Source organism: Wyeomyia smithii, chromosome 1, assembly GCF_029784165.1.
Source record: "Wyeomyia smithii strain HCP4-BCI-WySm-NY-G18 chromosome 1, ASM2978416v1, whole genome shotgun sequence".
NCBI lineage: Eukaryota > Metazoa > Arthropoda > Insecta > Diptera > Culicidae > Wyeomyia > Wyeomyia smithii.
In genome coordinates, this window is record NC_073694.1 from 30,853,499 (window position 1) to 30,877,340 (window position 23,842).

At 38.3% G+C, this 23,842-nt stretch overlaps 2 protein-coding genes across 3 annotated transcripts in view; both read right to left on the reverse strand.

Annotated features, from left to right (window-relative positions):
- LOC129732814 (kinesin heavy chain-like) overlaps positions 1–20,228 on the reverse strand; it is a 41,089-nt gene extending 20,861 nt beyond the window's left edge. The window contains exons 1-3 of the mRNA XM_055694128.1: positions 19,095–20,228; positions 1,347–2,185; positions 29–1,288 (exon numbers count right to left, since the gene is read on the reverse strand). Coding sequence (XP_055550103.1) covers positions 29–1,288; positions 1,347–2,185; positions 19,095–19,241 — 2,246 coding nt within the window. The 5' untranslated portion in view covers positions 19,242–20,228. The remainder of the gene's footprint in view (positions 1–28; positions 1,289–1,346; positions 2,186–19,094) is intronic.
- A 671-nt stretch (positions 20,229–20,899) lies between these two features.
- LOC129724226 (sorting nexin-29) lies at positions 20,900–23,596 on the reverse strand. 2 transcript variants are annotated; one of them, XM_055678942.1, is made up of 5 exons: positions 23,511–23,596; positions 23,014–23,438; positions 21,918–22,937; positions 21,528–21,852; positions 20,900–21,469 (listed from the first exon to the last, which is right to left on the reverse strand). In XM_055678942.1, the coding sequence occupies exons 2-5, from the start codon at positions 23,190–23,192 to the stop codon at positions 21,323–21,325; spliced, it is 1,671 nt and encodes a 556-aa protein (XP_055534917.1). In that variant the 5' UTR covers positions 23,193–23,438; positions 23,511–23,596; the 3' UTR covers positions 20,900–21,322. The 2 variants fall into 2 exon arrangements, with proteins under 2 accessions (XP_055534917.1, XP_055534926.1); XM_055678951.1 differs by having other exon boundaries at positions 23,014–23,581.
- Positions 23,597–23,842: the final 246 nt, after the last annotated feature.

Sequence of the window (23,842 nt, forward strand, 5' to 3'; positions counted from 1 at the left end):
TGAGAACAGCTAGTACAAAAATACTAACTCCTTCAGTTCGTTGATGAACTCCTGCTTCTCGGAGATCTCGTCTCGTAATGCCGAAACCTGTTTGGTGTGAGCATCCCGCAGCTGATCCATTTGGTTCTCGAATGCAGCCTTCAACTGGTCAGCCTTCTGTTTCTCTTCCGCATTCACGGCGGACACCTGCTCAGCGGCCTTCAGTTTGGCGCATTCCTCACGCAGAGCGTCCACATTCTCTTCCAAAGTACGCTTCTTATTTTCTGCTTCTCGCATCGATTCCTGCAGCGATTTCATGCGGGCCTCATGCTGAGAAATTAGCAGCCTACATTCACTGAGATCCTTCTCGTATTCGCCGACTTTCTTGTTGGCTTCCTGTTGTAAATTTTCTAAATTCGAGCACCGCTGGGAGACGTTCTTCGCCTCTGACTTCATCTTACTAATGTACAGCCGAGCAACGGTGAACTCTTCTTCTAGTTTACCGGCAGAGGCTTCCACGTTCAGTTTCATCTCGTTCGGATCGGCAGCCAGGGCCTGACCGACCTCCGAAATATCGCGCAGTAAATTACTCAGCATTTCATTGATGCGCTTCTTCTGGTGAGCCGACATGTCTTTGAGCTGTTGCAGCTCCGACTGGGCGCTATTCAGCGAAGTCTGTTTTTGCAACAGTTCATCATTTACGGCATCAATTTCCTTGTTCTTCGACTCGATTTCCTGCGACTTTTGATCATAGTTAACGGCAAGTTCTTCAAGAGCTTGAAGGACTTCCTTAACTTCCTCTTTAGCGCTCTCGTTCTCCTGCTGAATGCGAGTCATTTCCGCTTGCAAGTTTTCATAGTCCCGTCTAGTGTTGGCGATCAGTTCTTCTTGGTCCATAATCTGCTCTTTTAGTTTCTCAACGTATTGCGATTGCTGGTTGATCTCTTCATCCTTATCGTCCAGCTGTTGGTAGAGACGTTCGCGTTCCTGCTCCAGAGCAGCTCGCTCGTCAGCGTTGATCGAACCGATCATTGTCAGACCGCTTGGCGTTGCCGGTACCGGTAGATCCGAAGGTTTCTCCAGCAAAACTTCAACGTTCGGTGTACTGGCTTCCATTACGTCCTGCAGGTCAAGCTGCTCTTCCACGTTAACCGTTTCGCCTGCTCGCCATCTTGCCAGTTCCGCCTCCAGCTTTTCCACTTTACCCTTCAGGCGTCCATTCTTTTCCTTTTCCCGCTCGTACCGACGCTTCCACTCTTCCGCCGTTAGCTCTTCGTTCACACAAACCACATTCTTAACCGTCTTGGCTCTGAAAAGACAAACAAAAATATATTTCAAACGCTTTTATTTAATTCCAACAAACTTACCTTCGTCCGAAATCCAGCGTGGACTTGGTTTCCGCTTCGTTGAAACTTGCTGGCGAACAGCAGATCACGATGGTGGTGCGTGCATTACCACCAAGCGATTCCTGCAGAATTCGCGTCAGCTTGGAATCACGGTAGGGAATATGTGTCTTGTTGCCATCGGCCAACGCCGAAATCACATTGCCAAGTGCCGAAAGCGATTTGTTAATATTTTTCGCCTCGTCCAGCACCGTACCCTCGGCACCGGTTTTCGAAACTTTCTCCGAACCAGCCAAATCCACCAGATATAGCTTGCCGGAAAGCTTCTTCTGATTTTCCAGATTTTCCTGCTTCACGTTGATGAGAAACACCGAGTGCGACCGTGACGAGTGTTCGTTCATGTTGGTCACCGCTATGTGCCGGTTGGATTTACCTTCCTCGATCACCTCGAACACATCCTCAGGACTGGACACGAACCGTTCGGTCGCACCCTTCACGTACGGTACCCGGTTTTTGTCCTCGTGCACACTCAGGTTTACTTTGGAAACGTCCAGCAGGTCCCGGATCTTATCCATGTAGATTTCGTAGTAGGAAACCTTGATGTGGAACTCTAGATTCACCTCCATGCTGTAGATGTGGTTGAAGATATCGTTAACGATACGTGGAATGATACCCTGCTTGCCCGGGTCGCCAATGACGCCCTCCATGGTGTGCGTTTTACCCGACGACGTCTGACCGTAGGCGAAAATAGTGCCATTGTAGCCGGCCAGCACGTCAGAGACGATCGACTTGGCCGCCTCATTGTATACCTTCTCCTGTGTGGCGTTCGGTTTGAATACTTTATCGAACAGGTATACTTTGCCCTAGGGAGGAGGAGAAACAAAAAAAAAAATTATTGTTTTAGAAAATCTTGAATTTTGTAAACGTCATTCCAACCCTTCAAAAACGGGAACAATTCGCAGCTTAAATTCCGATTAGTTTTTCAGTAGCATCGCCTGTTCGCTCAAATCCCTCTATCCACTCGATGATCGATTGGATAAATCGTGTTGGCATAACGAGGGAGAAATGAACGGATATATAAATGCAGCGCACACTTGCCCCTCCATGTACAATCAATCGCTAATTCGCGAACATGCTATATAATAATACCTTGCTTCCGTTGTGAGAGGTTCAAAAGAAACAGGTGAAAGAAAAAGGTGTACCTATTTCGAAAGAGAGAGAGAAAGAACTGACGAACGAAATGCTAGCGACGTTCGAAAAAAAGGAAAAATAAACGGTGCCAGCTGGTAAAGCTTGAGCATCTATTCGCTTGCTTGGTAGACTGAACATGTCCCGAGTTCGACGGTTCGAGACCAATCTCGACGACTAACGGAATACGAAGGGACGTATTATGTCTACACTTTTTGACAGGCCGGAAGGGTCAAGATACTGGGTTCATAATGCAAACTTTGATTATAGTTACATCACAATTTACTGTACTTAAAGTAACATGAGAGTCTGGTAGCTTGAAAAGAAACAAAAAATATCGTAACATCCACTAGACCCGAAGAGGTACTGTTATCTCAAAAGGATTTTGGGCTCGTCCGTGGAACTGGTTATATTTTCGTTGTTTTCAATCTCAGCAATTTTAAAAGAATTTCATTCCGAATTTATTTTGAACATTAAAAAAATCAAAATACTTATGCAGTGAGGAAAAATGTAATCGCCAGGTTTCTCCTATTATCGTCAGGGATTAATTTCTTGCATGATGAATCTTCATATTGCAGAGCATCTTTTTGCAAAAAAAAAAAAAAACAAAATAGTTCTCTATGACTTCAATACCCCCCCGCGTAATAACAGAGGCGATACCTGAAATAAAAACTTGTGTGAAAAATAACGAAGTTTTATTTTTAAATACTCCGTTTTAAATTGGCCAGTTTTAAAAAGAGTGTTTCGTCTATTTCAAAAATGAAATTCCCAATTTTTTCATAATTTTTTTAGTACATCTTTGTTCACTGCATGTGTTTTCAACGCTGCGACGTTATTTTTGTATCTATACAAAAGTTCAAACCCATTCGGAGGGACCCCGATTGACAAGCTTTAAAAGTTCTTAACCTGAAAGACGAATCAGCCATGTGGTTTTAAAATATTAGCATTTTCTCAATAAAGAAAAGAATCCGACAAAAAAAAAATTCTATCTGAAAAACCATCATAATATTACTTACGAAAAAAATCATAATTCCATAGGTATTTGTTTTTTTTTTCCTAAGTTCTTGAGGGTTGGTTAAAGACTGGTCACGTGTCACTTGATACCCTAATGTGGTTATCCACCATCCATCTGTCTAGCAACTTCTGTTCCAACCTCCACGAGGTGACGACCGGGATACGAGTGGTCTGAGCGATGTATGCTGGCTGGGAAGAGAAGTTGTTTGCGGCTGTGTCACCATGTTATGGGCGGTGAGCAACAGCGTCTGACCCGGTCCGGATGGCTGAATTTTAAAAGGCGGCGTCTCGCCAACTAAATCTTATATACCGAGTATAAATTAATATGAACAATCCATATACTGAACGAAATAATCGGCATGGACCCAAGACTTCTTCCGTCCCGTAATTGGTGGGGAAAGCTTTCACTCCACTAGGGACGATAAAGGCCCGAGACTTATGAATTTCACTGCAGCCAACTGAAACACTTATTTTGCAGGTCGGATTATTCAAAAGCACACCTAAACCAAATGGAGTGGCCTGCGCTCAGATCGACCATCGATGTTCGGCACATTTCAGATATTACAGACGTAAGTTCGTTCAGAGGACCATGTATTGACTCAGATCTCTATCTCGTAGTATGCCTCATTCGCGTATTGAAATCGAGGACTACGAGGAAGATATGGTTGAACATCCAGCGGTTATCAACTGGAGAAGTGGCTGCAGAGTACTCGCAAAAAGTTGATGATCGGATCAATGAGCGAGTTGGGAAGGGAACTGAACGATCAGTGGAAACATATCCACAGTACGATCAGTACCACAGCGCGAGAAGTGTTGGGTATAACTGCGACAGCCACGTCCAATAAGTGGTTTGTAGCTGAGTGCCAGTGATGATTAGAAAAGTGCCAAAGGATACATTTTCACTACGGCTGTGACACGCCAGAGCAAAGTGACTTCCCCACTGGAAGAAATGTTAGCATTCGGAGTGTAATCTTGTAGAAGCGAACGGTAGCAACTTGCTACCCCAGGCACGATGTGAGAAGCTTTTGCAAAAAGAGGAAATGTAACTTGTCTGCTCCTGTCATGTCGAAAATTAAACTTGACTCACTATATGTTCATAGAATTCAGCGTACGCAGCGTACGAATCAGTTAAAAGAAATGAGTTATGGGGGATTATGCTCGAGCACAGTTCCCCAACTGCAGGGTTGTTACAGAAATCTTAATTTTGAATCCGCAAAATCCGCGCCACGGGGTTGAAGATCCGCGCCGTGAGAACTAAATCCGAGCCGAAAAAAACTATTAAAAATTATTGATTCAAGCATGGTTCCTACAAGCATCGTAGCGCAGTTCCTACAAGCATCGTAGCACAGTCCTCAGAAGAGTTTTTCCTGCAAATATCATTCACCGATGTATTCATAAGAGCAAACTGGACATTTCTAGAGAATAAGTTTAGAAAAGTGGATTATTCCATAAAATTCGTATGGAAACTGAACCTTGTAGCTGACTTTATCCCACGCTAATGTATAGCTTATTTGTGTTGAGTCTGAAACGCAGGACATTTTATTTTTGTCTTTCGTCAACAACTTTTGAACATGAACTTTAGAAACTAAAGTTCATCGTAAGTCAAAACCCTTACTGCGCCAATGTTAGGAATAATGCTGAAAAAAATTGTTTAACAACCATATTTATAAATGCAAAATGTTCGTATCACTGATTTTTCTCTCCTTTCCTTTTTTTAGAGAAGTATGATTATAACGAGTAACGCACCAGTAAGATATAAAATTGATGTTTGAAGAGAGATTTGAATGACGAGATTTAAAAAATGTGGACTAAGAGGTTTGATGCATACTTTAAAATCTAACTCGTTAATCCAGTACATTGCCGGGAACATTCAATCAGTAGTTAATAATGCAATTCATATAAAGTTTTGCTAAAAATAACAGTTCAAAACATTTTTATAAGTAAGCTCCATACAAAATTCTAAAAAATGTTACCAGAGATGCCAATGTTTCAATTTAAACTAGATTCTTCAAGTTTTTCTCGAGTTAAACAGTTGAATCACAAAATCATGCAGTTTTTGTATATTTTGCAGTTTTATCCACATTTTTTATCAGCTCAAGTTCCCATTGGTTTTGTCTATTTTGAAAATATTTTTTAAGGGGTAATATCTACCAAAAAATTTTTTTTCTTGTCATTTTTTGATATTTGCTTAAATCATGCTAAAACTATTATAGAATCAAAATCTACATCGCCCAAGTACTGATCTAAACTCAAAATTCGTTTAAATCAATTTTTATCGAACAACTTTTATGCTCCAAAATCACATTTTCGATTATTTTGGCGATGCTCGTTTTTCGAGGTTTTGTTAACTAACAGAAGTTACCTTTGATCGTTATCGCGTTTCAAATTTGAAGTATAGAGGTCGCGGCATCAAGTTTGGATCGTCATAGCGTCTCTACAGCACGTGTTTACTCACAATTTCCGTTTGTTACGTCGATCAGCCGTTCTCGTTGTGTACGTTCTTTGTTTGAGTTTTTCTATACTTTTTAACTGCAACTTAATCGCATGTCTGATATCGCGAACGAGGCTAAGCGCAGCCTAACACCAGATAACAAGAAAAAGAAGAGGAAAATAAAGCCCAGGAAGGACAACTTTACGGCCCAGGGATAGCTGACTGAAGGTAGAAAAATTATTAGGGGCTTTATTATTGCGATTCTAAAGATTTATAGCATATTGAAACTTTGAACGCGTTTTTCTCAAAATCATGTTTTCAAAATCGGCGAACAGTAAAACTGAAAAAGTTTACATCCGATTGACTTGAAATTTTAACTGTAGCTCATTAGATTATCTAGAACACACGATTTTGGTGATTGATTAACAACAACAAAAGTTATAAACAATAAAAGTCGATTTTTTTTTGTCTAAAAAGAATTTTTTTCAAACCGTTGCTATATTGCGAAGAAAAATTCTAAAAATATGATAATGTGTACTTCACTAGCGACACTTATGTAGATCATGAAAAAATTTTTGTTTTGGTTATAGGTGGCGTTGGGCATGACTTATAGCAATATTTTTTTTTCTATTCTCCAAGAGTTGCTCAATTCTATGATATATTATTTATATACCCTACATCTCAAATGCCCTTTAAAAAATATCATGAAAAAGCGTTGTTTTTTTGAGCATTTGGTAGATATTACCCCTAAAGTAAAAGTTGTATCTTAATTCATCTTTAAAAATTCATTAGGAGGGAGTCAATAGGATTTCACTAATTTTTTTCTTTCTATCCTCTGATCGCACGAACTCATCCAAATTAATAGCAACATGATATGACATAGGATTAAAAAATATAAAAACAGTGTAGAAGCAAAAGGGTCAATAATGGATAAAGCAACTTATTAAAATTTTGTAAATTCTGTATTCGAACAGGGCTGACTTAGGCGTAATTAAATATTTTTGATTGTGACCAGGAGCGAGAATACTATACATATTGAGTGATTGTTGCCTTGTCATATCTGTGGTATATAATCTCCATTTGCGAAATTGACACGCGATTTAATAAAATTTAGAGAAAACCCATCTGAAGCAAACTCTTAAGCGAATAAATAAGCTTTGTCTAATCGAATTCTCACATGTTAGTTTGGATCCTCTCATATTAGGATTCCAGTTTTTTCCACTTTTATTTTTAACATTATTTTAGTTTATTCCACAATGTTATTGATAACCCTGTCAGTGACATCACCGCTGCGGGTGGCCTTATTCCGCGTAACTCGACCTTATTTGAATTGACTGTTATTGAAGTTCACGAAAAGAAATTTCGTAACACATCTGTTTGTCTGCGGTGCGGTGATACCTTTGTTCGCGTTTGTACTAAAAAAAACATTTGAACGTTGGTAAAATGAACACATTGATAAATAATTAAAGATTGAACAAAATTGGATATTTGCATTTTAAATAAATTTGAGATGTTTAAATAGAGAAGTTTTTGTTAGATAAGCTTTTTCTCCTTAAGAGTGCTCTTTTTTAAATGTTCCGAAGAGTTTTAGACAGTGTAAAGGTGCTGCCACACGAAGCACGAAAACTGAGCTTATGAGGATTAAAAGTATGCGATATAAATGTATAGCATGAGATTGTACTGTCAAAAGCTATAACATAGAGACTCTGAACTAATCCGTCAAGACGGAATAGTTCGTAGCCTACCATGCTTTATACGATCAACTATGTCTTAGAAACTATTGCAGTGGTGTATTGGCGTCTGAGTGGCGGCACCTTAATTGTTTATCTAAGAATCAATTGTGATTGGATTTTTTTTTAAATCAGATATGACCTTTTTTTAAATCACTTTTTGTTTCTAAAGTAATTTTCTTCAATAATTTCAAATGAAATTTCTGACAACTTCCCAAAAGTCATCCCTTGAAAATTTTTCCCTTGTTCAGTAGATAAATCGAAAAAAATCAGTCTTTTTCAAATGATAGTCCACATAATATTTTGAAAAAAAAAAAAAAAAAAAATGAAGCAAGTATGCAAAATTGCTTAATTGCCTTGCACCCACAAAGTTTCATTGAATTGAAATGAGAGGGTGCTGCTAACTACTCAGTCGAATTGGTGCGAAATCCTTCAATATTCAATATTCTAGGTTGCTGAAAGCAAGGTGGAAAGGCTTTCCGCAAAATCCGCGCCATGGAGTAGTAAAAACGCGCCAAATCCGCGAGAAACGCAAAATCCGCAAAATCCGCGCCGACTGTAACAACCCTGCAACTGCACTGAATGTACTGATACAAGCCACCCTTAACGGTTTCACATCAAACTTCAGGGTAGTCGGTGTGATAGGACGCTTTGGTGACGTTTAATGGCTCGAAACAGGGTGACGAACTGTCGAACTTATTGTGCAGCATGGATTGGAAGGTGCTAAACAGAGGGCAGGCGTGCAGAGAAGGGGTACTATCATTACAAAGTCTCATACTTCTAAGTTTGGTGGACGATATCGACATCATTGGTATTAACCAAAGAGAGGTGGAAGAAGCCTCTGGACTTCTCAAGAGGAAAACTGGTGATTGATGGGGAATCATTTGAATACTAGTGACGTGCGAGAATGGAGTTAGCCGTGAGAAGAAGAGGTAGACAGGGCCTTCTACGAATTGCGTAAACAGCTACGGTCCCGCAGTTAGCAAACCCGTATAAACTTTACTCTCTATGATACTGATTCTCCCGGTGGCCCTCTTTGGGCATGAAGATGGTTAGTGAAAGAAATTGATCGGTGTGCTCTTGGTGTTTCTGAGCGTAGGATCTTGTGGTTAATGCTTGGTGTTTGGCGCAGACGCATGAAGTGCACCAGGCGTACAAATCAGCGGAACGACCAGCAAAGGCTATATTCCGCCGGAATCCTGGTAGAGGTCTTCGATTTTGGGCTAGATTTCGCACTCGTTGAATGTGTGCTGCCGACGAGCATGCTTGCGTAATAGGTGTCAGAGGCAACTAGAGAATAGCTTCCAAGACCGAGTGACATGGCGACGCACTGGATTGATAATCGGTCAGTCGATGCAAAAATGAAGTAGAGTAAAGTAAGTAAAACCATGATAGGTCCTCAAGTCGATCTTGAGGTACAAAGTCGGTCTAGTGGTCACAGTATTTGATATCAAGTGTTTTATTTGATATTATCATTCAAGTGCCGATTTTGTACTCAGTCATAATTTAATGATATTCGATAAAGTTCTTCTTCACTTTCGAATTTTCGTCTGACAATTAGTAGTCTTAGTCTTAGTTTTTTTAATCTCGATTGAATTCGCTTTCACCTCTTCGCCTTTTCCCTGAATGAACAATTTCGCTCATACGAAGCGATTTTGCTCAGCAAAGTTCGCTGTAAGAAAAACTCCCGACAATGGTTTTGGTCAATAGAAACTAAACTTTTTGGGCTTCTAGGAATATGTTTGGACGCAAAAATCGATCACATCACACTTTGCGCACCTTTTCCACATTAGTTTTGTTTAACTACCCCGTAATGGCGTATTTATTTTGCTGCATAAGCAACGGTTGGCTCGACAGAATTTTACGAGTGAAAACATTTTTTGATTAATTACAGGTCGGACTCGATAATCCGGAACATCAAAAAAATTTCATTCCGGATAATCGAATCACACAAAAAATACTGAAACTTTGCGATTAACGAACATAAACTAAATATTTCTTTTCTTTATTTACTTGTATGATGCAGTAGCGTAACCAGAAGTTATTTCTGAGGTAACAAGGGGAAAAATCTTGAGAAGCAAAATAAATAAATTGGACATTGATTATTTTCACTTAATTCGAACATGTCCCAAACATGCCGAAAGTGACTTAAATGGTAACAAATATGCCAGAAGGAATGGTAAAGACAAAATTTCGGAATAAAAATTGAAAATGGACACCAAAAAAATGAAATTCCGGATAATCGAATTCCAGATAATCGAGTCCGACCTGTATTGGCTTACAGATGTCTATGTTAAATTTCGCAATCACTAAACTGAAATCCACTAAACCCTTTCGATTAAGTTTTTTTGAATCGCAATTTCGACCCAGCAATTAGTTTTACGAAAAATCTTTTGTGAAACTTGATTTATTAGTATTAAATATATGTTAGCTATCTTCAGAAAAATCAGGAAAAAATATCTTTCCCGATCCCTCCCCAACCAATGTTCTGGAGGTTACGCTTTTTTCGGCGTTTTATGCATTTCTTAGACATAAACTGCCGTTCCAAGCATTGTTGTCCCATGTTCTACACAAACCTTATGCACGCTGGGACAACTATGCTTGGAACGGCAGTAAAGAAAGCATTCAAAATCGTAGACATAGTGTGACTTTTTTTGTTGATCCATTTTTTCTCTGATATTCAAGGTCTAGATTTTAAATATCTCAAAACCATTTTTATTTCTGCTCTGGGATTTAAAAGAAACTAAATTATTTTCACCAAGAATCGATGCGCAACCTTCAAACGTTCGAAATTGATATTTTTGTTTTGGAATTTGTTGAACTTTGTACGTGGTTGTGTGATACAATAAAACGATATTCACAACGACATGCCCCTTAAGCTGGAAGTACAAAGTCAGCAGAACAAAGAGTCAATAGCATGAAAATTTAGTGCTCAATCGATGCTCATTTAATGCCATATCGCCGAATTTAATGCTCCATCATTTCTTTGAGAAATGCACTTGTTTGCTAGCTTAAGAAAATAGCTAGAAGACAGCATTCGAAAATAGCATTTTTAGTAACAAAACAGTTCTATAACGGTCAAAAACATTTAATGCTCTTGAAAAAACCTGATGATCATGATAATTTCATTGATTTTGTATAAATTTTTCAATAATATGATAATAATATGATAATACATGAATAGCTTCAATTTTTTCAAACGTTTTCCTCTAAAAACACTCAGAATCCTCTTGATACGATTCGATACTAATTAAATGCTTCCATATGTGAGCAGTTCCAATAACTTAGGTGCATTTTTTCATTAAATATATTTTTTTCAAAAATATTGTGCTGCTAGCTTAAGAAAAAAGTTAGCAGAGCAATAGCCAGAAACAGCATTTTCAAGCAATAAACTGTTGTAGAATGGTCATAATAATTTATTGCTCATTAAATGCTTTTGAAAAAACCTGATTTTCATGATAATTTTATTGATTTTGTATAAATTTTTCAATAATATGATAATACATGAATAACAAAGAACTTAAGTTAATGTTTGTGTACATGTAGCAAAATCAGCCACGCGACGCCTCTGGTGACGCGACAAGGCTCGTAGGCCGAAAACACACCGGCGCGACCCACGCCGCGGAGTAGTAGAGCTGTATATCAACCCGCGGCAGGACGCGCCAGTGTGCTTTCGGCCTACGAGCCTTGTCGCGTCACCAAAGGCGTCGCGAGGCTGATTTTGCTACATGTACACAAACATTAACTTAAGTTCTTTTTCCGTATATTAAAGAAGAAAATCAAACAAAAGCGTTCCATACTTTGAATTAAAAGGCCTCGCTAGCATGCTCACTTGTTTTTTTAATTATTATTATTCTTCGATAATTGCATGAGTTTGGATATTAGGTAACAGAGTACCTGTGCAGTGCACATGTTACACAGGTGGACTCTACGCTACTACGCGCAGAGATGCCAGATGTTTTTGAAAAATGTCTGCAACTGCTCGAAAAACCGGAAAAATCTGCTTGAAATCTGAAAGAAAAACTATCCGTGATTGGAAAAAATTTCGCTCGCGCCGGCAAAAATCTGCACACATTTTGAAAAAATCTGCCCAAATATAAGGAGACTCTGACAAAAATCTGCAGAAACTATGGAAAACCTGCAAATATCTGCGAAGCAATAAAAATCTACACACAGACACTAAAAATCTGCATTTTGCAGACAAATCTGCACATCTGGTTTCCGTGACTGCGCGTCACATGGAAATGGGAATTCTTTTGCGACGTACACAAAGATATCTCTCGTTTTAGACAAAACGAATGAGGTGCATGGGCGTCGCGGACATGAGACAACTCGCGCGCAAAATTCTCGTGAGCCCGTCACTTATTATGCTTTGCGATGGTAAGAGAGAAATTGATTTTGTGCAGAAGGATAAAGACAGGAGATTTTATGCAACTTGCTCACCAGTAGGAGTAATTAAAAAAGTGAATAGAATATTGAAGCATAGTTAATATTTTTTAGGACATTTGGTCATTTGAAGCTGACACTGACGTTAGAGTGTGTGTTCATCACTTCAGCATGTTGTGCGTTTACAGAAAGGGATAGGGAGATTCGACAAAACCGCAAGGTTTAAAAAATAATGAATAATGCAAAACTTAAAAATCAGTTGAAAAACATCTCACTGATATTATAATAGTTGAACCTTGCCTAAGCAGCAGGGCTGGTAGTGGTCAACGATGTCAGAAACAGTTATTTTAGTGACTAAGTTGATGTAAAACGTGACCAAATAGTACCCAACAAATCGAAAAAAGGGACCAACAGTTGCTAGAAAATAGCCATAGAAGCTATTGTTATAGAAAAGGGTACGAAATTAGGGTTTCAACCCGTGATTCGTTGGGTACTGAATTTGATGTGCTATATATTTAATGGAAAATGCATTTAATTTACTGGAACTGGTCGCATATGGAAGCATTTAATTGGTATCTAATCGTATCAAAAAGATTCTGATTGTTTTCAGAGGAAATATTTGAAAAAATTTAAGCTATTCATGTATTATCATGTTTTTATCATATTATTGAAAAATTTATACAAAATCAATAAAATTATCATGGAAATCAGGTTTTTTCAAAAGCATTTAATGAGCATTAAATTATTATGACCATTCTACAACAGGTTATTGCTTAAAAATGCTGTTTCTGGCCAATGTCCTGCTAACTTTTTTCTTAAGCTAGCAGAACAATATTTTTGAAAAAAAAAATTATTTAATGAAAAATGCACCTAAGTTATTGAAACTGCTCGCATATGGAAGCATTTAATTGGTAGCTAATCGTATCAAAAGGATTCTTATTGTTTTCAGAGAAAAATGTTTGAAAAAATTGCAGCTTTTCATGTATTATTATATTATTGGAAAATTTATACAAAATCAATAAAATTATCATGAAAATCAGGTTTTTTTTCAAGAGCATTCAATGTGCATTAAATTATTATGACCATTCTACAACAGTTCATTGCTTGAAAATGCTGTTTCTGGCCAATGTTCTGCTAACTTTTTTCTTAAGCTAGCAGAACAATATTTGTGAAAAAAATTTATTCAATGAAAAATGCACCTAAGTTATTGAAACTGCTCGCATATGAGAGCATTTAATTGGTATCTAATCGTATCAATAGGATTCTAATTGTTTGCAGAGGAAATGTTTGAAAAAATTTAAGCTATTCATGTATTATCATGTTATTCCCGATCAGTCAAAAATATCAGGATTATAACAAATCTTGATATATTAGTACGCACTGTTTTGCATCAACTTGTGTTCTAAACTTGGTCTCGTTAATAGTTAAAATATCAAAATTACTTACTGATTATAACAAAAAGCAAGTTTTGTAAGGTTTTTGGCAGAAAAAGATCAGAGTTAGTTAGAATGTACACTATTTTGTCAATTAAATAATAAATTCTGTTATAAATATGCTTTCGAAAAACACTCTTTTGAACATTCAAGTGTATGATAACAGAATTTGATATAATTCTGTACTTTTTATCATTCTGGCATATCAGAATATTGCAGTCTTTGTTATTTCTATCAAGTTCAGATATATTTGTGATACCCGTTTGTTATAATTGTTTAATCGGGTTATCATACTCTTTTGAACATTCAAGTGTATGATAACAGAATTTGATATAATTCTGTACTTTTTATCATTCTGGCATATCAAGAATATTGCAGTCTTTGTTATTTCTATCAAGTTCAGATATATTTGTGATACCCGTTTGTTATAATTGTTTAATCGGGTTATCATATTATTGAAAAATTTATACAAAATCAATAAAATTATCATGATCATCAGGTTTTTTCAAGAGCATTAGATGAGCATTAAATGTTTTTGACCGTTATAGAACTGTTTTGTGACTAAAAATGCTATTTTCCTATATTGTCTGCTAGCTATTTTCTTAAGCTAGCAAACAAGAGCATTTTTCAAAGAAATGATGGAGCATTAAATTCGGCGATATGGCATTAAATGAGCAACGATTGAGCACTAAATTTTCATGCTATTAACTCTTTGTTCTGCTGACTTTGTACTTCCAGCTTAAGGGACATCACAACGACCACGTTTCTGGTAAAAAATAACCCCCCAATTACCGTACGATGCTAGCACGATTAGGGCCCCGCCTGAAGTTCATTGGGAACTGCAAAAACATCTAACGACGAGCCTTTTTCATGATTTTAGTGACACCAAATGGCGTCTGACCTTGAGCTCAAGTGTATGTTTTGTTTTCTCTGATGATGCTACGCCATAGAGGGAAAAACGGTTTTCGGGCATGTCCTCTATGTTCATGGCCACAACTTCCCTACCACCCTCCCTAACGAGAAACTTTTGTTTACCACCCCCAACGGGCTGCACGGGATATAATGGTACGGAATGGAATTCGTATTGCTCATCGCTCATCGCATCGACGATTCTCTCGAACGTGTATGCGTGTATGTGTGTGCGGTTTTATTATGACGGGTCCTACTGGCGACTAACGGAATCTTCTTCAAAAATGTCGACCGAAGGTTACACAGAATGTTTGGAGGTTCGAGGATGCGAATAACATTTTAATACCCAGTTATCGGAAGTAACCATAGTGAGCGGAATTTACATTCAATTAAATAAAGTTGAATGAAACTGTGAACTAATTTTAGAATGGTGATATAGTATTTATTTTGGGTGGAAAAAAAAACTAGCAGAACAAGTTTAGTAACAATTAAGTCAGAAAATCAGAACATGTGCACATTAAATGCATTACAATATACTTAACAGAGCAAAGTCGAACACGTCACCGGTAATCACATGCTTCTCTCGTAAAGACGCTATTGTCATAATCAGTTTACGCGTTAATCAGCTTGCTCTCTTTTCTTTTTCGAGCGACATTTGTGCCATGCAGTTGGCTTTAGTCGGTCTCAGTAGAGCAGAAAACACGAGCCTAGTAGAGCAAACACAGCGCTAGCTTTTGGGCAGTCCATTCTCCGACAGTGATACATCGAGTGGACTCTGCCAGTACGCGCAACTGTACCCCTAACATGGCAAGCGAACTACTACTGGCAGGGAGGCGAAGTGCTGTGTTGTTCCGGATGAGGTCACGGTCTCTGCATCGCGTCATCCACATATCCAACCGATAATATACACGAAATGAGTGTGCTTGTTCGAAGCAGTGTAGTTTAAAATAATGTGTGCTTTCCACATGGCTTCGTATAATACACTCAACTAAACTTTGGTACATATTATATATATGAATGTGGACCGATTGTACATCAAAATCAAAAACTGTAGCACTTCAAGCTAGAGATGGTTTTCAAATGAGTAGCTTTTCCATTCTTGGAAGCGACAATGTATTAGTCGTGGGATTATGGTACAAGACGGTAATAAACCTAATTGGATGGTATGTCACAGGAGAGATTTCGAGAGAAAACAGCGATCCATAGAGTATCTTACATGCATCTGAGCTGTGAGGTGACTGTATTTTTCTTAGAAAACACTCATTGTTTTCGTTCACTAATATAGAGCGTTTTTCGATAGTTTTTCAAAACTTTCCCACAAGGTCCCAAGCCTGACAACGATTTTCTGAAAATATATTCGTCAGTATAACTTACCAATTGCCCACATCAAACACTTCTGTCAAGAGATAGTTGAAGACAAGGTTTTGTGTTATTTACGCACTGATTCAAATATTAAATAGAATCTTCGATACACTTTTTTATTTCAAGTTACTCCATTAAGACTTTTTTTGTGATTTTTACCTTTGTTGATTTTTTTCCCGAGCCGTGTCCGTTCGCAACAATTTTTTTTTGGCTACCAAAGTTGTTCGAATTACAACTTTTTGATAAATTATTTAAAAAATATTCAATATTCAAAATATTCTAAAACCGAAAGGTCTAATTCAACTGAGATTCTTACTTATGACCATTCGCTTGTCAAAGAGGACTAGAGCTCCCCTTTTAATACAAACAAGTAGGGCTACAAGCTCTCCCTTTAGAACGAAAAAAAAGTGCGAGATAGACAAAAAGGCCAGATATTAGCCTTTTATGCTAAAAAACTTTGTTGTAGCGCTCAAAAGCCATTTGAAATAATCGCCTCTCGGTAAAAAAAAATACAGATAGTTTTTCAGTGAATTCGTTGACTTTGACCTGATTTTTCCGGTTTCTGGATTCTGTATTTTTTTTTTGCCACTGATATAGAGGATATAACAGTAGGCAGTTGGTCATGAAGTCTGTGCCAAGTGCGCTTCTCGCACGTGATTGGTTTAATGCTCGTGGAAATTCGATCTTGAAGCTTTTGATCAATTTTAACTGCTGAACAATGAACCCACAGGAAATTTTGAACATCAAATCAAATAATGAACCCAAGGTGACTTTAATAATGCAACTTAAAAGAAATGAAGTAAACCTGTTACAGTTCGGACTCGAATATCCGGAATTTTATTTTTTTGGTGTTCGTTTTTAATTTTTATTCCGAAATTTTTCCTTTACCATCCATCCTGGCATATTTGTGACTACAGTAATCACCCGATTATATCTGTACTCGATTTTATCTGCCCCCGATTTTATCACATTTTTCACCCGATTTTATCATCATTAAACATTTCATTAAAAAAATGTCAGGGTGAACTTATTTTCTATTACGCTTCAATATTTAAGATATTTTTCATAATTCTGTGTATCATTCTGGATGCAGTTTACATTAAAAATTCAACCGATGCACAATGTTACATTTTGCTGTTATCGTGCGAATAATTGAATAGTGATACAAATGTTTATTATAACGGTATAATATGTTCAGAGAAGTTTCAAAATATTTGAAAACGCATCTTTTGATGTAGAAAGCTGGGTGATCAATCCTCCTAAAAGTGAGATAGAATATTTACTTTTTCATTAGATAAAGATAGACGCTTGGTGCCTTAGGCAAAGTATTAGGTGATCTCAAAACAAGAAACTTTGAACTTTTTCTATGAGAAGGCATTAAAAAACGTTATTTACATTTTAAGTTTTTTCAGGTTGCAATATGTGAGAGATATCGGCAAAGTTTAGTGTTGTGAGAACATCTAATATTTTGCTTATGGTACTGCGCTACAAAAAAGCAAGTAATTCATTTTACCAATTCAAACAAAAACCATGAACGAATAAAAAACTTAATTGTAATTTATTTGCAACTTTACATCGATTTTTTTAGGTTTTTTATTTTTTTAAGTTTGTTCAGAAAAGTTTTAGGCAACTGAATTATCTATCTAAAAAAATGTTTTAAAAAAATAGTGATGATCGATTTTTTTAGTCACTTTTTGTTTTTGAAATTTTTTTTCAGTATCGGATCTCAAGTTTTCTCAAGTTCATCCCTTGACAACTTTTCTCCATTTTTTGTCATTATTCAGATATATCGATTTATGAAAAAAAAAACATCTGCAGCTTTTTTCATATGTTTGTACAGATAAATTTTCCAAAAAATAAAATCGCTGATTTTACGTATTTAGTTACTGATTTAACATCTTCAATAAAAAACAATAAAATTTTAAAAATTTCCCGATTTTATCACTTTCCCTATTTTATCACGCCAAAAATCATCAGGGTGAGATATAATCGGGTGATCACTGTATTTATGTCACTTACGGCATGTTTGGGACATGTTCGAGTTGAGTGGAAATAGTCAATGTTCAATTTATTTATCGCTTCTCAAGATTTTACCCCTCAGAAATAATTTCTGGTTACGCTTGTGATTCCTGTGATTCGATTATCCGGAATAATTTTTTTTGCTGTTCCGGATAATCGAGTCCGACCTGTACCATTTTAACTCAAAGTTAGGCAGGGCGAATTTTTGGAAAACTTTAGGGGGATTCATGTCGAGCTCGTAAACAAATACCCAGCCGTAAAAATACTCACCTCCATTGACGAGTAATGGAAGATACGCAGTTTACGGCTCGGTATTCGTATACGAGCTCGATGTGAAGACCCCTTTTGTTTCTATGGATCACATATTTTTAAGGGGATACTGAACGGTCGCTTTTGTTTGTCTGGGAATTCAGAGACAATCACGAATATTGTTATTTGCTGTACACAATCCTTTTTAGTTTGCTTTTATTTGAATGAAAACTAGAATGAAAATGTTTTTTCCAGGTAGTTCCTATTCAATGTTTACTTCGATAAAAAGTCTTTTGTAACCAATTATGTACCTATAAACAAACCTGTATTCATAGCTAATATCGACCAATTTTTGTTATTACTGTAAAGACTATGTCATTTGACGAGTAATAACCCTGATAAAAACTAGTAAAAGTGAAGTCCGTCAAACTGAAGAATATTTTATTTGACAATATCATATCAATAACACGATTTTTTTTTTGTTTCCTCCCAGCGCTAGTCCAAGCACCTTTTCCAATCAATTTTATTGGTGGCTTCACGTGGAACGACCTTACCGAAGAGAAACTTTTACGTTTGGATGTCCGTCTGTGCACTAGAGTGCAGCTGCTTCGGACCATGATTGCTCGAGCGATTATATATATACATAAAAATATAGAGAATAACCCGGCACTGGCTTTTACTTCAAATACAGTTGTTGTGAAACAAAGCCAGGCGAAACAATACGCAACCCACTGCGGCATGGAGCCGACGATCTCTCGAAACCTCCATTTTCAACTTATACAAACAAAACAGAACTCCGCTTTCTTGCCTTGCTAGCCATCGGGAAATCAATAATGCCTATACACACACTACTCCGTCCCACGATTTCATCGGGAGGTGAGAACGTTTAGAATGAATCATTCCCTCATCCCTGCTCCCACAAGCAGAAAAAAACCTCACTTCCTCTTAGCCCAAGCTTATGTAAGCAAAAGGTTCGTGGATGGTTTTGTTGTCGCCACTTGGACCAACTTTTCACACCCACCCACTGCTGCATAATTGGTGTGGCACTTACCCCTATAGAGAGACAGTTCTCCTCTGGTCCAGAAGGAAACTTGACTATAAACTTCGATCCGGCTCGTTCTTCACTATCGTTCAATGGACGAAAACGGCACACCACCTTGATGCTATCCTCAGCCGGAATCTCCCGATCACCCGACATTTTTTCGATCTGGATGCCGTCGTCGTTTCGATGCTCCTATGTGTTCACTCCTCAGGTCGGGCTTCTAATTTGATGAAGGCGAGTATTCCAAAACTCCAGTTAGTCCGGATTGGATAAAACAAAATCTACACTTAGGCTTACACAAAAATAGGTTTAAGACTTGGAAAATCACAATTTTACACGTTTTCATGTGAGTTTAACTCTAACACAAAGAAAAAAAATATACTTCTTTCTGCAGCAAGACAAATTGCACTGCGCTGATGTTTGCTTGTTTCCGGCAACGTTGGTCTAGCCCCGGCAGGAATGGTGTTGCCAATCGACGGAAAAATTAAACGGAACAGCTACGCCAAACGCGCTACCATTATGGTGGAAAATATCGATCAAATTTTTTCCTGCACCCGTTTCACACTGCTGCTGCTACTGCGCTTCTTCTGTCGTCGTCGCTTTGCTCGTTGTCCGGAAGCTTTTCCGCTACACTTTTACACCCTTCCAGCACCCACGAACCAATCCAAGCGAAAGAAAAAAAGAAACTCAAATTTTCTGCTTTTTCAGCATGACCGGGGCAGAACAGAAAATCAGATGGCCAGACTTCCTGTGACAGCATGCAGCCCGCACTCGTAATTGCAGTTCTATTCCTGCATTGTATTTGGTTTATTTGTCCACTCAAGCTTGAATTGCCAAAGAAAAATGATTAATTTTCCACAGATTTTCCCGTTTTTTCTTCACTTTTGTGCACACCACTGCTGCTGCGGCCACGATCGGAGAATGAAAAATGGCTTCTTCTCTTGTGTTTTTTTTCGTACGGTCCGTCGTCTGCTTGCGTGTTGATCTCTCGATTCGATTCGATTCTCTCTTTCAGTCAAGTCGCGCTTCGTTTTCTCCCTTCTCGCGAAAGTTTTCTTCTGCTGGTTGACTGACTGATGGATGATCACACACGGCAAAATACGTTCAAACACCAAACACAACCATACCGTTCGATGCTCCAAAGGCGACTGCTTGCGTTCAGCCGTGAGAAATGAGGTTGGTACACGAGAGAGGATCGATGAGAAAAAACTTTCAAAAATTGCGAAAGTGAGCGATAGAAAATGTCATAATGACATTGACGTTAATTACAGCTAAAATTGTAATGTGAACGCCCCGTTATCGTCAGTTGTGAACGTACCACAGCAAACGTTTGCCAGTAGGCAAGGGGATGGCAAATGCTTTCTGGCTTAACGAACATCTATTCGTTCTGACACGATTTGCTCCACACTGTCTCAGGAAAAAAACTAATATACTAACTATTTTTCGTATGTAAAATATTCAAACAATTTCTCAACAACAGTTGTAATGCCTTCAATAGTTAAAATAAACATTTGGTTGTTTTGTCCAAATAACGGGGTTGAACAATCCCTTTTCAACAAAGTTCTAGTACTACTTAGGGACTTCAAGCTCGTCATACAAAGTTTTTCGTAATTGTACTCTTTAAATGAACTACTGGCTTGTGTTGGAGAATGAGCTTAAATGATCGTGCATGGCAAGACTAGACATTAGGTGTCTATCTGAACAATTGAAAAAGCGAGTAAGATATGGTAACCAGCGGAAAGAATTACTGTGGGAAGAGTTCTACCAGAAAGTCAATTGAACGAACAGCGCGAAAAATCCAATGCCGACAACGGTGACTAAGAAAAGGTGCATATATTCAGTTTAATTATACAGTCATCTATTTTTACAAAACATAATTGGTTAACTATATCAACATCTAAACACCAAACAAGACTGATCTAAACAGTTAAATATACTGCGTTTCCCTTACATTGAATTAGTATCATCACTCCTTTTTTTGTTCACGGCTGAATTCATTATTCATACAAAAAGTTCAGATTACGAACCTCCAATACTTTGAAACGAATTTGATTCGAACGAAAGCAAGAACTAGTCTGTGCATCTACACATTTGACAAAGGTGTAGTAAACTTTAGCTTCCTACTTGTTATTTTATAAGCGTTAGTTTTAAAATCTTATATCAAATCGAGATTTACCGTTCTCGTACAATCGTATAATCTTATTCTTAATCGTGATATTTCGCAGAGTCGCAATGATCTACAGAACCGCATCACGCAGAAATGGAAACACTTGCTCCAGCTGGGATCGGGTAGTGCAGGCCGATACTTCCGGCATAACGACAATGAACAGACTGTTCAGGTAAACTTGCAACCGCTGACGGCGCTGTTCCACGAACTGTGGGTTCTGCAAAGATACTTGTCTACTGATTTTCGAAACAATATCAAATAGCAATCGAACCTACCATATTACCAATCTTCTTCTTTGGTGGAAAATCAAGAGACTTAACGGAGGGATGTTCTCGCTGGAGTCGTTTATGCAACCGGTAGAAGTCACTGTACCGCCTGAAGACGGACCACCCTTCGTTGGAAACAGTGTCGGTTGATGATACTGATCCCATGGTTGAACCACCATCGCCTCCTCCAGGTGCTATCCGAATTTCATAGCAATAATGCTCCCGTCGTCGGGCACTGACTGGCGTCCGCAGGATCGCTTTTGGGATTGAAATCTGGAAATGCATAAGCGACAGCCGATTCGGACGGGTCAGCATGCGGAGTCGATGGTTTTCTCTGCGTAAAAATAGTGTTTAAAATGTTAGAATAATTTGAAATTTAAAACAGTCGGGGTTACTCACAGACTAAGTTCGGCTACGCGAGCCTCCAACATTTGGCACCGCTCTTCGGAATCTGCCAGCTTCTTTTTTAACTTGTCAACTACTACTAAGTAGCTTTCAACATCGAGGGCTTGATCGTTTGCCGAAGAAGCCGAACAGGACGTACTGGAAGTGTTCGAGGCTGTTGTAGTAGCGTTGGACATATCTAGCGAAAAGTTCCCAAGGATGCTGTCTTCTGAAGCTTCCAACGCTGTGCAGTCAGGACTTGTTGCTATAACACTTGCTCCTGAATTAGCGAATTTGGATGCTAAATTTACCCTTTCTGCTGGTGTCGATTGTCGTCGTATTTCTTGACTAATGGCTAGATTATTCAATGCATCCTCAACCGAGTATGCTTCCTGTGTTCGCTGGTTAGGTTCTACATGAGTATACTCCCTTATAATATCAATGTTAGCTGTTCGCCTTTGGGCGGGCTGAATCAGCGCTGTGGAGAGATTAAGAACTGGAGATGAAGTTTTGCCTTCTTCGAGTATTTCTCGTTGGACTATGTTTATTTTGCGAGCTGGATTTGCTGGACGCTGAGTCGCTATTATAGGCTCGGATTTTTCTGGTTTAATTTTAATAACAGCATTCAATTCCGGAGCATCGATTGCAATAGCAAACAATATAGTACTTAGTCCTGCAGCCATATCCGGTAACAAACCAGTTATTTCCTTATCTCTAATTAACGCCCAAACTTCGTAGTTCTCCTGCAGCAATTGTTCGTCACTCAGCCAGATTAAAATATACCGCTCCAAGGCGCGCTCATTCAAAATTGCCCTCAGTAAGGCTTTCCCTTTGCCTCCATTAGTCCAAACGTGCCGTAGTGTGGAAAATCGTTCCTTCTCATGATTGGTCAGATGCTTAAACGCAAAATCCCAAAAGTTGGGTGCTTCTAAATTGCCTCCGGCTACCAAATCAGCCACGTTTTTTAAAAGTGACGCGCTTGATTTCAGTCCATGCGATAACGCGCGTTCCCAAGTATCACATAGCAGTACAATCCTGAAACAAACAAACATTTTCTAGGTCATTTTATTTATATCCTACTTTGAATAGGAATAGTCCAATTTAGTCCTACCTTGAATCGCTTTCCGTAGCAAGTTCGGTTTTGCTGCCGTACTTTTTCTGACACTCCTTCACCACCGTGAGCAACTCATCCGCCAGCGCTTTGCGTTCCAGTTCATGCTTCCGGCCAGCGCCGCTGCTTCCTGCGCCTAATATTGCCGGATCCAGCGTGAAGTTACTCATACCCACCATAATAACTGTGACGCTTTCGTGCGTTGAGGTACAAGAAGGCAAACTTAGCTAGCGAAGCGGCCTTGAAAATGCACCATCAGGCGGCTACCGTAGAGGGGCGGAATTCAACAAAAAACGCGCAGTATCATACACTTACAACTTCACTTGTTGTTGTTCTAATGCCACCAAGAAAGAGCCTTTGTCGACGATGTGAAAGCAGCTAATCATCCGAAATCGACATTTCTACAGACCATCCGAGCTATATTGCTAGATAACAATATTGAAACGTATTTAGTTATAGTTGATTACACACTTAAACCAATTTTTTCAATAATTTACTTGATTTTTGGTTGAAAATTTAAGTTTTTACCAAACAGCACTTTTTGAGGGTAGAAGCTGTGCTGTGCGAATCAGTTGAAAGCGGAGAACAACAAGAATACGAAAACTGCCAAATGTTGTCAGTTTCGAGTGAACTCTCATCATCTTCGCGTTCATTTGGGGGTCGATCAATAATCCTGAACCGTAATTAATAGCTTTGCTTCTCACTTTTACTTTCCATTTCACAGCTCATTAAATATTTTATTTTACGGATTCATTCTGTGATTCGTCTAAATGCGGAGTTAACTTCTGTTCTGTATATTTTATATCATATCAACTACCACCCTATGTCA